Source organism: Psammomys obesus, unplaced genomic scaffold (assembly GCF_907164565.1).
Source record: "Psammomys obesus unplaced genomic scaffold, mPsaObe1.curated_primary_1811, whole genome shotgun sequence".
Lineage (NCBI taxonomy): Eukaryota > Metazoa > Chordata > Mammalia > Rodentia > Muridae > Psammomys > Psammomys obesus.
Window position 1 is genome coordinate 7,081,264 of NW_026592548.1, and position 14,567 is coordinate 7,095,830.

A 14,567-nucleotide genomic window follows, 5' to 3' on the forward strand; every position below is an offset into this window, starting at 1 on the left:
AATAATAATAATAATAATAATAATAATAATAATAATAATAATAATAAACAGCTCACTGCTATTTTGAAAGAAATGGTTTGAAAGCAAATTGAGTAAACAAATATAAAGGAACATCCAAAACAGAATAAACATGCTTATGATTAGTTTATGCCAGACTAAAGTTTTAGCTAAATTAGAAGTAGAAAATATTAAGGAGAGAAATCTACCTAAGTATTTTTAACACTCATGGGCTGTTGCTGGAATAGAGAAGTTGTTTTCCTCACAGGTATGTCCCAGGGTCTTCGGCGAGTCCTCCAGTGGGGGGAGGATGAGACACAGAGCACCGCTCTGTCTTACCTGCAGGAAATTCTTGGCTGACATGTTTAAAACCATTCATGTTTTTGTGTTTGTGCATGTGTATCTGTGTACACATGGGTACATGCTGTACCAAGCATGTTGGGGAAGTGTGCATTCGTGTGTGTGTGTTTGTGTGTGTATGTGTTATGCGTGCATGCATTCCTGTGGAAACCAAAGGTCAGCCTTCGATGTTGTTTCTGAGGAGCTGTTCATGCTGATTTTGAGGCAGAATATCCCTGTCTCTATTGGGCTTGGAGCTCACCACACAGTCTGGGCTGGCTGGGGAGCTCAGGGTTGCCCCTTAGTCTGCTTCCCTGGCATGGAATTAGCCATAGGTCTCCCCACCTGTTTTGCTATTGTCTGTGTGGTTCTAGGGAACCAACTCCGTTCCTCACACTTCCCTGGCAAGCACCTCCCAGCCCTGTGAGTAGGGTAGCTTTAACATGATATATGTTATAATGGACACATGAAGTGTTTGCATGTATGTATGTGAAGATTATTTCATGTAATAGTTATTACATTACTTAATCATGTTAATCTATAATGTGTATTAATACCTCATTTCCTCATGGTGCTGTGTCTCTCTTGACACACAGCATATGCTCCTCTTTTTAGCCTGAAAGATATCTAGTTTCCACTGGACATCATGTTTATTTGACTTATTCAGCTGTACAGAGAAAAATGAAAATTAACTAAATAAAAGGGACTTGATTTCGAGGGACTGCTTTTCGATGTTTATTCATTTTTTTTATTAATTGAGTTACTTATTTGCTTTACAGTCCAGTCACAGGTTTCCACCCCTTCTCTCCTCTGAGTCCCTCCCTGTCTCCTCCCCTTCCTCTCCACCCAACCCTCCACCCCTTCTCTACAGTAAGGGGAGACCTGGCTATCAGCCAGCCTTGCCATACCAAGCTGCGGTAAGACTAGGTACATGTTCTTCTGTTGAGGTTAGGCAAGGCGGTGGGGAAAGGGATCCAAAGCAGGCAATGTAGTCAGAGACAGCTCTTAGAAATTTGACGGGAAGACCCAGCTGCACGACTGTTCCATTGTGGGAGGGACTATTTCTTGAATCCTAACACTTAGGAGGCAGAGACAGGAGGATCACTCTAAATTTGAGACTAGCCTGGTCTGCACAGAGAGTTCTTGGCCAGGCAGGGCTACAAAGCAAGTCTTTGTATTAAAACAAAATGTGTGTTTTGAAGTTCAGCTATAGTGACTCAGACCTGTCTTCCCCGAACCCAGGAGACAGAGGCAGGAGGATTGCTGTAAGTTCAAGGCCAGCTCAGTCTACACAGTGATTTTTAAGTTAGCCAGGACGACATAGTGAGACACTGCCTGAAAAACAAACAAGTAAACAGATGAAAACACCTATTTTAAAGGTCAAGTTTGATGACATAAGAAATACTGAAGAGAAGGCCTGGGCCGTGACAGGTTTCCTCAGACTGTTTCCTTTTGTGCTTTCATCCTCCTGCTATGTCCAAGCCAACAATCTAGACATTCTTTCTTTTTCTTCATGTGTGAGCATGTGTCCGTATGAGAGGGTGTGTGAGTTTGTGGGGGAGCATGCATGTGTGAGCATGTGTCCGTATGAGAGGGTGTGTGAGTTTGTGGGGGAGCATGCATGTGTGAGCATGTGTACCTGTGTGTGAGAGTGTGCATGTATGTGTACATGCATGGGTATGTACACGTGTGAGTGTTTGTTAATGTGTGTTGGTGTATGTGCATGCTTGCATGTGTGGGTATAGGCCTGTGTATGTGCATGTTTGTGTGTGTGCAGCTCTGTGGATCTGCCTGCTTCTGTGTCTTCAGTGCTGAGATTACAGGCACATGTCACCATGCCCAGCATTTTTAATCTTTTACGTTAATCCTGGAATATCAAACCCCAAGCAAGTGCTTTACCCTTCCCCCACTAGTGAGTTTTCTTTAAGGGTGGCAGGCCTGCCAGAAAGGGATTAGTTAGATATATCTGGTGCTCTTCACTCAAGCAAAAGATTTTAAAAGATGTTTTGATAAAGGAGACAAGATCCAAGGGATGTAGTATTTTTAATGAATTTTTTTTTTAAATAGAGGCAATTCAACCAAAAAGATAAGTCTTAACTGAGATCTCAGAAAATCCAGGCCCTCGGTCTAGGAAGAAAGGGTCACTGCTTACCGAGGCAGAACAAAGCCATGGAGACATTTGTAATACATTTGTACTGAAGGCTCACAAATCAAATATAAATGAACACAAGAAACAGCAATGCATTTACCAAAGAAAGCTGAGATCAAGGACATGAGGACAAAGCTCGTGAAGGAAAAGGGGATAACCAGGTGAGGCGGTCTTGTCATATCACCCATGTGTGCCTAGGCTCTTCTTCCTTTTGATCATGGATCAGAGTAGTTTGATGGATCTTCCAAACACCTGCATACATCCCTGGGACCAAGTCTTCTGACACCTTGCAGCTTCCAGTTCCAAGTCAGAAGCTTTCATTTATCAGCCTCTGCTCTCCCACCACACTTCAAAATGGCTCCCGAAGCTTCTGTCCACTCATGTGTCCCTGAACCTCGCCCAGGAAGTCAGAGAGCTAGGCAGGATTGGGACCAGTAACACACATGAGAAACTCTCAAGACTCTAGCCATGGTGACACTGTCCCCCAGTGACCAATGAAAAGAAGTGGTTAGGAAAAAGGTCGTCTGCAGCCACTGCAATGAGAGCCCTCTTCTGCATTGCTTGCTTTTCACATAAACAACAAACTGTTGTCCCCACCATTGGCCCTTGAGTTGCTGGCCAGCTGCTGACCTCATAATCTGCACAGCTGTGGCTTCCCAACGTTGTCGGAGAACAGATTGGGATGTCTTAATGGATCGCTTTCAGAGGTTACAGTTGTCAAGTGAGACCAGCCTGCTGATTCTTATTAGCTAAATTAAGTCATGTCACAGCAGAACTGCTAATTCATTCTAATGGCTGGGAAATCCAGTGCAAATTGCTACATTTTACAGAACACACTCAAGGCTTTTCTTCCTGGTTTTTAGTTCTGTACAAGTTGGATCCTAACTATGGTTTCATTATCCTCTTGCAGACCTTGTTGGGATGGTCAGTGAAGTGAGACTCACTGCCCACATGCATGGGTCGTGTGATAGGCACTGTGGCGCACAGCTCATGAGGGGCTTGGAGGACTTAGCTGTGGGCAGTGGATAGCAAGCCCTGTCCAAAACTGCGAAATGATTTTGCACTTTCACGTCGTCTGGAAGAATGTACACTTCTAAATGGCAAAGCAGTGCCTTGAAGAACACCTGACTCCCGAAGTCGCTTTACTGTGCCTTCATCTAATAAAGTGTTTGGGATGGAGCGGGCCTAGAAAGCCTGATGCTCTCACTGACTTTGGGTGGACGGACTCTTCTACCGGGGTCTGCTCTACCTGCTGCCTACTGCAGTTGATCAGGGTGAAAGGAAATTTCTTCCTCACAAAGTTGTTTGATAATGCAACAGGTAGCCCAGACTAATGTCAAATTCTCTAGTTTACTGAGGATGACCTTGGCCTCATGATCCTCCTGCCTCTCAAGTGCTTGGATTGCAGGCGTCCGTCACCACGCTTGTGGTCACAGAGGTGTTTGCTCACATTTATTTATTTTTATTGTATATGTGCATGCATGTACTTTAGATGTATACCATGTGTGTGCCCAGTGCCCACAGAGGCCACAATCGGGAGCAGGATTCCCTGGAGTCAGAGGTACAGATGGCTGTGAGTGACCACGTGTGCTGAGCACCAGGCCAACGCTCTGTGCACGAGCGAGAAGGGCTCAGCGCCATCTCTGCAGCCCTGACTGCAGTATCCCAAGGCATCGCACAAACGGGCCTGTGTGGCTCCAGCACGTTGTGTTTTTTCTAATTCTTAGTTTTGACAACTTACACAGATGCCTTTGTACATGTTACAGGAGTAAACGGGAACCCAAGGAAACAAGTTTAACACCCTAACTGCTGGCTCCAAAATGCTCCAAGAAGTATAAAGATGTTTATCAGAGTACTTTTCATAGTAGAAAATAAATTGGTTAACAGCTGAAAACCCAGCAGTAGGCAAACAGATATATCTAAATAATTGAACAATGAGCAGGCATTAAAACTATCTCCAAGGATTATTCACTGACATTGGAAAGATCATCATGGAAATGAAAGGAAGCCAAGGCTGCCAAATTGTATAATTGGTGCTTTTCAACCTGCCTACGTAGAGGAAAATGCAGTGAGACATTTGTGACCATTTTTGAGTGGTGGGAATATGAATAACTTAATTTTATTCTTTTTAACTTTTCAAGTTCTCCATGGTGGGCCTACATTACTTCAACAATGGGGCAGGACAGACTTACAGCAGCAGGAGCATGTTTGTTGTGAGAGGTGTTGTTGCCTCTTTACTCCCTGTCCCACCTGCCGGCTCCGGAAACAAGCTCCTGGTTCCCGTCCCTGGCTTTATTCCCAGAACTTTCCTTTTATCTTTGCTTGAGGCTGTTCTAGCCTCTAGAGTCTGTGGCAGAAAGCGTGATGTGATGTACCCTTGACTCTCTCCTCCCCTTCATACCTCCTGTCACATGTTCAGTCCCTGGAGCAACCCAGAATATGCCCGAAGGTTGTCAGCTTCTGTATTCACCCACATCACTCCTGCGTCCCTTCTCTGTGTCCTCCCATTACTCTTTCTTCTCTGGTGCGAGCAATAGCTTGCTCTCCCTGTTTCAGCCTTCAACTTAATGTGGAATGGGCAAAGTTCACACAGCTTAGGTCACGGGCTCCTCTTTTGTCAGAGCTCCCCATTGCACTGGAATCCGAAGGACCCGAGTGGGCTGTTGCATGGCAGCTGCCTTTCTGGCCCCCATACCTATGTGCTGTGTGCATGGGCTCTACAGAGTGCATTGTTCTTCACACCGTCCCCTGCCTTTACTGCAGTGGCTTTTGCTTTGTCAAGGCATGCTGGAGTGCCTTGGCTGATGTCTCTGAGTCGTTTCTGCTCCTGTAACCCCTCATGGCCATGCTTTTACCTCACACATACATTCTCTCAGCATTGCCCTCTGGCACCTCTCCATTCCACCCAGTGCACACACAGACACACTCACGTGTACCTGTACACCTCCAGTTTCCATGACAAATTTCTCTTGCATGAACCGTCGCCTTCAAATGTATTATACAGGATGCTGATACGTGTTTTTCAGTGCTTGTACAGAAGTACATCTTAAATGTACGTTTCATTCCATCAGGGTTTCTTGCCTGTGGCTTCCTAGTTCAGTTGTAACCCTCAGAACTGGACCTGTTGTTTGGGAGGCACCTACTAACTGCTGTATGGAGGAAAGGTGACCAGTTGCAGCTGTGTGGTGACTGTCCAGGTGGCTTGTCTAAGTTGCTTTACCAATCACTTGTCTTACCTAGGTTGCCACAGCTGCACTGAGCCTACTGATGAATTCATGTGGTTCCTTTTGATTGTTTTTTTCTTTCCACCTAAATTAGTAATTTTAAACTAACTGGGAAAGTCCATTTCTTTCCTATTATTTAGCCCAGTGTTTAGACTCTTTTTTAAAATTAGTTCTTGGAGAGTTTCATGTGTCAAACAGTAGTCACCCTGTTTCTCCAGCTCTTCCTAGGTCTACTTCTCTTCTCTACCCATCTGTAGCAATGGAGTGTGAACAGTTACTAGGTGCTGGGTAGGGAGGGAGAGTTTTCTGTATGAGTGTAGGCCTTTGTAAGTCAAGTGGAAGACCCACATCTGAGAATATTTGGGAACCACCCATTGGTCTTGAAGGATTTTTTAAAAAGGGCATAAAGTGTTCAGACTCTTAATAGATTATTTGGAATCCATTTTTTTTTTCAAATTTAACAAATTGAACAAATAATATATCCCAGGGGCCTCTGTTGAAATCCGAGGCAAAGATGTTATTTGTACAAGAGTTCACTGTCTAGATGGCAGATATGACAGGAGCAAAGTTAGGACAGGACCTGTATGAGAGGAGCCATTTATTCTACAGTGCACACAAAAAACATTTGGTTCAAACTTAGGATCAGAAGAAGCAATCTTATAGAAGGTGGGTGAGGAACATGAATATTGTCAAAGTTTTTTTCTTTTTCTGTTTTGAAGATGAAGTAATTTCTTCCTGTAGGAAAGAAATAGCAAAAGTAATATGCGTGGTTATTTTAGGAGCTGAGAAAAACAGAATAATGCTAAGCCTTTCACGTGAACTGGAATATCTCGAGTTTGTGGGCCTGAGAGATGTCTTAGAGGTTAAGAACATGTTCTGCGCTTTCAGGGGACCTTAGTCCAGTTCCCACACCCACAGTAGGTGGTACAGCCTGTAACTCTAGCTCAGGGGCTCTGATTCCTTCTCCTGGTCTCTGTAGGCATTTGCATGAATATACTCACACAGAGACACACATATCCATACATAAATAATGACAAAATGAATCTAAAATAAAGAAGAACTAGACTTAGAAGATATAGGCTTAAAAGTTCTAATTTAGAGGATGCAAATATAGGCAGTGTGGGTGTGGCTCCACCACAGGACCTCATATTCACTACATGTCCAGAGCATCGTGTTCCGCTTCTGAATCGCTGTTGGTTCCATGCAGTTATTTAGACTGTGCATGCCTCTCGGTGTCCTCAAGAGAGGACTTTCCTTGTCCACCTGAAGCCGGAGTAATCCAGAGACCCATTAGTGAGACGCCCTGGGGAGTTTTAAGCATCAGTGTAATGTGTCAGCTGTCTGCGGTGGGTCTGGAATGTGTGTGTTCTTCAGGGCATTGCCAGCTGCTGCCATCTTCATGCCATTTTCAGCTGCCACCCACCCATGCTTACATATCACCAAAGCCCAACCTGCATGCCTAGGTATGTGCCACGATCCTTATCATAGAAATCAGTGATTTCACATTTCCTTACTTCTTTTGAAATTATGGGTCTAAATTGATAAAACGTATCGTTTAGAGAGAAAAGGAATGGCTTCTTCCACGTAATTTTAAACTAGCAGAGATATTCAGGAAGTCAAACCATCCGCAACAGTATGTATTTACGTGTCATGTAAAAGCAAACTGCCAACCTGATAACCTGTAGCAGAGACTGTAGAACAGATCTGCATCAGAGATAATGTCATACTCAGTAATTATTCAGTATGCGACATTTTGGTTCCTGGAGAACTCATTTGACCATATTCTTCATTTTTTTTTCTTTTTTTAGCCTTTGCAACTGGAATGTAACGATTGTGCCATAGTGTCAAGTTCAGGTCAAATGATTGGACAGAAGGTGGGTGAAGAAATAGACCACTCATCCTGCATTTGGAGAATGAACAATGCCCCCACCAAGGGTTTTGAGGAAGACGTTGGCCACATGACAATGGTTCGAGTTGTATCACATACCAGTGTTCCTCTGCTGCTAAAAAATCCTGATTATTTTTTCAATGAAGCTAGCACTACCATCTATGTTATTTGGGGCCCTTTCCGCAACATGAGGAAAGATGGAAGCGGCATTGTGTACAACATGTTAAAACAGACAGTAGATGCCTATCCAAGTGCACAGATTTATGTGACCACAGAGGAGCGCATGAATTACTGCGATGGAGTCTTTAAGAAGGAAACTGGGAAAGACAGGTGAGTCCTCTAAAACAGCCTCATCGACGTTTGCTGCCTGGTATGGTGAGTCTTTTCTGAGTCCTTTTGCCAGCTCTCAAGTGAACGGAGTTATCTTTTACTGATCGCTGAGTGGTTTTGATCATTATGAGCCAACAATAAGGCCCCATTAATTTCGCCTACACTGCCTTGTGCTTGTTTTATTTTAGTTGGTCTAGGGCTCCGAGAAATGATGGATCATCCTCCAGGACGTTGTTAGGTCTCTTCCTATGTAGCTCAGTTTGCTATTGACTAACTTGGATTTTTGGCTTAAAGAGGAAGTCTTCACTACAGAAATACAGGAATTTCAGGATTTTGATCTTAACTGGAAACTGTGGCTCCCCTTCCTCCCTGAGACCAGAGACAGAGCAGACTATTGACCCCAATCTGACTGCACAGCTCCTTACATACCAGTGGCCCTGTGATCTTGAACATGGCACATTAGTATCCAATACACTCAACAGAATGATGTATTGAGATGGTGTGTGACTTAGAATCTTCGCCACTGTGGTTCTTAAAGAGAATTGCAGTATAAATATCCTTCACTCGTTTATCTGAAAAGCAACCTACTTTGTGCACACAACGCACACACACTTGTGTTTGTTTACCTAATTCCCTGTCTCCAACTCCTTTGCCCAAGGCAGCTTCCTCCCACTCTCCTCTACCCCATCTTCCTCTCCTCTCCTGGATCCCTCATAGCCCTGCCCTCTGTGGCAACCACCATCTGCTGCTTTTCTCGCCTCTGTACAGAGACACCAGAACGAGGGAGGGAAGCAAAACTACAAATTGATAAATCCTGGCTGATACTCAATGCTAAGAAATAATTGCTGAAGAAGATCAGGAAACCCATGCCTGAAGTTTTAAATTATGTGTGAATTTTGCTTATTTGTGCAATAACCATGAATAATTTGAGCTTAACTGTAATTGCAGTACTAACATTCTGATTTCCTTAGAATGCTTGCCTGTCTTTTACTACTCAATACTATTGAAGAGAAAGTTGTATTGGGCCTGTGCTTGTGAGGCACTGGATTTTGCTGTCTCCAGGTGTAATTTCAATGCTCAGTATGAGGTAACAGTCTTGGCAGGGGCTTTTTATGGTCTGTTTTTCTCAGCTCATTATCCCCCACTTCTGCCCTCAAGAGCACCTTTTTTACTCTCTTAATAAAGAGAATATATGTTTATTTTATCACACACATGCATGTAAACATGCACACACACTCAGACATATGTCCATGCAAGACTATACATAGATAGATACATATATACACATACACACACTCACACACACATGCATGCAAGCATACACACAGACATGCATATGTATACACACACACTCATACACAGACACACACTCAGGTGGAACAATGGTCCAGTTGATAACATGGGCCTATTCTCAAGTAGCATCTTCTACCTCTGAACCCCTAAAATTCACCTGAAATGCAGGACAGAAAAAAAAGCCCCTCTTCTGCAAGAAGAAGCTCAAGGGTTAGATCCAAGTCAGTGTGGCAGAAGCCATCGGAAGAGGCAGGCAGTGGAGAGAAGCAGAGCTACTGCCTGCAAGAACTGCACTCACATTCATTGCCTTTCTGTGTGGGTGTGATCATTTTCCCAGGGCTCCAGAAACCTCAGGACTCTGAGTAGCCCCAAGCAATGCAATTCATTAGATGTATTTGGTTTTTCATTACAGCTGTCCCTTAGGGAATCACTTGGTTACAACAGTAAGCCTGGGGGTCATTTGGGGGTATCAGAGAAACCTCAGTGTGGTGTTCATGGCACTTGTACACGTTGTCTTTTGCTGTGAGCTTTCATAGGACACCGTCGCTGACGTGTGGTTGTAGGACAATTAGAGAGGAGCATCGAGAGGTTGTTTTTTATGTCTGTGATGAGAAAATCTGCTTATAGTGTGTCACTATTACTGTCTTGGTAAAGTTAATTTGCAGCTATCTATCAATAGAGTTACTGAAGCTAAAGTTCTTTTAATTGTCAAATTTTATCGATATTTTTGTGTTTTCGTTTTCTTTTTCCCTTTCCACTGATTATTTCACTGGCTACCACAGACAAGAGAATTAAAATACACAGGTTCTTTAGAACTCCGCAGAAGGGGTGATCAGCAGATTCAGGCTGGTCAGCATGCTGTTGACTAAAATGACCTCAAAGGCTTCCACTTCCACTAGGATTTAAATCTTGTCTTGGTGCTCTGGCACATAAGGACAGCTTGCAGACAGTATCTCCGAGAGGTGCGTTAATACACACGTGGGCACACATGGAGCCCGGAGCCAGAAGTCTGCTGTTTGTCTCTGCTACTCCATGGCTTAGTATTTGACACAGGGTCTTGCATGTATCCTGAGCTTAACATTTCAGCTAAGGTGACTGGCCAGTGGCTCATGGGATTCTGCTCTGGCATTATGGACATCCAGGGCTATGCCAAGCTTTTACATATGTTTTGGAGATTTAAATTGAGGTTTGGTTTTGCAGCAATGGTTCTTAAACATTTAGCCAAATTTACAGCCACAACAATATCTTTTAAAACCTTGTTACAAGAAAAATGTCAAATTCACAGAGCAGAGACTGGTAGCAATCGTCTCTGTAGAGCCAGCCCTCAGCTTGAAGATTTCCTGTCTCACGACCGGCCTTAGTTCAGCTGCATTTTTCCCGGCCCAAGCACTATTTTAAAAGCAAACTGCAGACTTCATCGTACTTCATCTTTAAATACTGTGTGTTTTTTAAAAGACACAGGAAAAACCCCACATCCTATGTGGAACTGTAAACAGTTCCTTCACACTCTTATGTGTGTTCTTGACTTGTAGTGGTTTACAGTTATCGTGTGTGTGTGTGTGTGTGTGTGTGTGTGTGTGTGTGTGTATTAGGTATTAGTAGTTCAAATCAGGAGTAGCATATGGTCCATGCCTTATAACGGAGTGATGTATTTCCTGTGTATGTATGTACACATACAGCTGTTTCTCTGCACCACTTCTCATTGAAGAGATGTAGCTACGTGCGTTTTCTACCATCCAGCTAGTTTAATTAACTTTGCTTTATGTTTTTCCTTCTATGTTGGTTTTCAGGCATTGAGACTGCCTGGATCCAGATACAATTAGTATTTCTTTCTTTTCTAAGAGCATCATGCGATACTAGTAAGGGAAGTATACCTTACAGTTTTCTACTTTTATGGTAGAAACCATGAATGGTAACATTAAGAGCTAATTAGCGTTGCACAACGGTGGTGTTTTAGCCTATCTTTTCATTGCTGGTGTGTTTTATAGACAGAAACTTGCCCTCATTTGGTTACCAGCGAGAGCAGACAGCACCAGCCTCTCACTGACTGGTTCTGAAGCAGAAGTTTCTTGGCATCATCTGAACTGGCCTGCATGTTTGTAATTTCTAATATTTACATACTCACAGTTAAGTGTCTCTGTATTTTAGTAATTCAGTTTATCACAAAGCATAACTTACGCTCTGAGTGTCTTTTAGCCTGTGGGAACCTCAGTAAATTGGCTTCATCTGCTTTGCTTTGATGCTCAGTAGAAGCCATGGATGGCTTTCCTCCTTCCTAGTATTGTCCGTTCTTCAGCTCTTATCTCCCGACAGCTTTGATTCTGCCAGTTGCTGATAGAGCATAACCATGTCACTATGGCATGCATTATTGCAAGGTTGGGTTTTTGTTTCTTGGCCTTTAGCGTGGGCAGAAGTAGACTATAAACAACTTATACTATGTGTGTGCTGTCTATAAATAAGATCATCATGAGGTTCAAACTGAGTCTTTCCATTCCAGCTTAGACCCACCAGGCTTTTATCTTACAGCCGTGTCTCCTTTCTGGCAGGCTGCCAATCAAAGGTTCCAGGAACAACAGCACAATTCCTCATTTGCTTTATCTTACCACATGTGGTAAATCTTGAGTAATGGCAAATCAGCTATGTGATCACTGCTAGCCTGTGAGGGGTACTATGCACAAAAGAGGTTTAAAAGGCAGGCACTGGTGCCGAACGTGTAAGGCTGCATTCACTTGGCCTGTGCTGAGCTGTCTCCTCCAGAAGGTTGCAATGCTCTCCTCTTAAGGACAGGGCACTGTGCTGTGCACACATGGACATACACATGAGTTGGGAACGAGGTCTCCATTTATGTTTACGCTTTTGTTATAAAGCTTCTTCAGTTCATTCACTTTTACTTTCAGAGTTTATCAGCAAGTACTCACTTTTGCCCTTGTGTGTATTTGGTGGGGATCAAACTCATGACCTTAGACATGCCAGGCAAATACCCTACCACTGGGATAACAGATTCTAATAGAGAGATCATGTCACTGCTTGTTATAGGCTTATAATGTTGATGTCACTGATATTTACGATGATTTTTGAAAGAAACATTATTAGTTTCAGTTTCTCAAAGAAAAATACTTCTCAGTTTCTGGTTTTTGTTTGTTTGTTTGTTTTTTCAGTAGTCAGAGTTCTTTTTGAAAAATATAGCCTTGGGCTGGTGAGAGGGTTCAGGGGATAGAGGTATATGCTCCTAACCAAAGTCCAGAGCTTGATCTCTAGAGCCCGAATTGCGGAAGGAGAAAATGATTCTTGGCGGTTGTTCTCTAAGGTCCACACACACTCTGTGGGGCATGTGTGGGTGTGCAGCACACCCTCCCCACCAGCCAGATACATGTTACCTAGGCACATTTTCATTCCCAGGGGCTTCCTCTCTCTGGGTAACTCTTTACGGAGGAAATGTGCAGTGGCGGAAGCAAGTCTCAGTGTTCCCATTTCTTGGAATGATCCTAGACTAACCCTTAAGTATACTGAGATACTTTTTCAAACCAAAGGAGAATGAATTTGTTCTCATATTAGTGACTGCCTGAAACTCCCTGTTGGCTGGTCCCCGTGGCCCTGTGTGGAGCCTGGGTGCTGCCAGAGAAGACTGTCATCCTTTCTCTAGAGTCACCTGATGGGTGGACGGTGGCCACCTTTACAGCTGTGCTTACCAAATGTAATTCTGGTAAATAAGAATTATGAATTCTGTAGACCTTCCTTGCCGCCAGGATACCTTTGGAATGCAAGGTTTTCATATTCAAAATATTCTGACCAACATGTCTCTTTGCTTCCCCTTTGAATGATCGGTATGCATGAATAACATTAGCATGCTGGCAGCCAACATTTACCCTAATACATCTTAAGATGAACCCCTTGGAGTTGCTACTGCTCTGACAGCAGCGCATGGTGTCCCCTCCCTCGAGGGGTGGGAGAATGTGTTTGGCATGCGCAGCCAGACACAGGGGGAGTGTTAACACCCAGGAAGGCCACAGGCGGCCTGTGAGTGCTACACTGGAGCCTGGGGCAGGTGGGCTAAGCTTTTCACTTCAGAAATGTGTTGGCAGTTGTGGGCACATTATTTAATTAACTAATAATTGAGAAAGCTATAGTCACAGTTAAAAGAGCAAAGCTAATTCTAGGCTGATAAAGGACACTGAGCTGCCCTAAATAGGTCGTAATTAGCTGGCAGCAGTGTGGCTCCACCTTCAGGGATGGGTGAAATTAATGAAAGTTAGCAGCGAATGGAACTGTGTTTGAGGATGGTCCTGCCTCAGGTGAAGAGGGTGAGGAGAGAGGGAGTCACTTTCAAGGGCCGTTTAGGAAGCAGCCACCGTCAGGAAGTAGAGAGAGCATGGACATTGATTTGCACAGACCAAGTCCTCTTCCAGAGAGCTCCATCACTGACAATCTCCAGGAGAGAAAGGGAAACCAGGGATGTGCCAGCCCTCATTTGGCCAGGCTCTTGAGGGCAGTGTGGGTTTCACTCTTTCAGCTGGGTCAGTTTTCAAAGTTTCTTGTGTCATATATACACTGTAGAGATTAAGTTGGCTCACATCCCTCGGGTTTGCATACTCAGAGTAGTCTCTAGGTTGAGGGGTTTCATGTCTCCTCTGTGGATCTGGGCTCCCCCGCCACTGCACAAGGCAAACGGCATCAAAGAACACAGTGTGGCATAGAGGAGAGTCAAAACCCAAGGGTACAAGCTGTCTTAATCAGCCACAGGAATGTGCCACGGTTGCCCAAAGGAGTGTCATCCTTGTGTGCAGACTCTGGAGACAGTGATGTCTAGCAGTTCCTAGCTCTCAATAAACAGCTCCTTGCCTCAAAAAACCTGGGCTAAGAGAAACTGGCAAACTGGGAGAGCCTTGGCTAGGACAGTATTAAAAACGGTGTTTCCTCTTTTTGTCCTTTTGAAGACTGTCATCGAAAGTGCACTCTTAGCACTTTTTCCTCAGTAAGTGGAATTAATGGCCCTTCCCCAGCTGATTTATTTGGCAGGAACACTAAGTTCATACAACAGTTGTGGGCAGACTGGTTGGACTCCCAAGTCACAAAAGTATAATAGGGCACCCAGGACTGTGGCTTCATGCTAACAAGCATCCTGGCACAGGGAGGTTTCCAGGCTCCTTTGCAGTGTGCAAATGCTGGAAATTCAAAATCCTCCAAAGAGAAAGTATCATGCTCCAGCTTCTGTGTATTTAAAACACACACACGCAGACACAGAGACACACAAACACAGACGCACACACAGACACACACAGATACACCAACACACAGACAGACACAGACACCCAGGCAGACACACACACACTCACAGGATTTAGAAGGG

At 44.0% G+C, this 14,567-nt stretch overlaps 1 protein-coding gene across 1 annotated transcript in view; it reads left to right on the forward strand.

Annotated features, from left to right (window-relative positions):
* Nucleotides 1-14,567, forward strand: part of St6galnac3 (ST6 N-acetylgalactosaminide alpha-2,6-sialyltransferase 3) — a 472,151-nt gene that overhangs the window by 263,268 nt on the left and 194,316 nt on the right. The window contains exon 3 of the mRNA XM_055614354.1: nucleotides 7,518-7,927. Coding sequence (XP_055470329.1) covers nucleotides 7,518-7,927 — 410 coding nt within the window. The remainder of the gene's footprint in view (nucleotides 1-7,517; nucleotides 7,928-14,567) is intronic.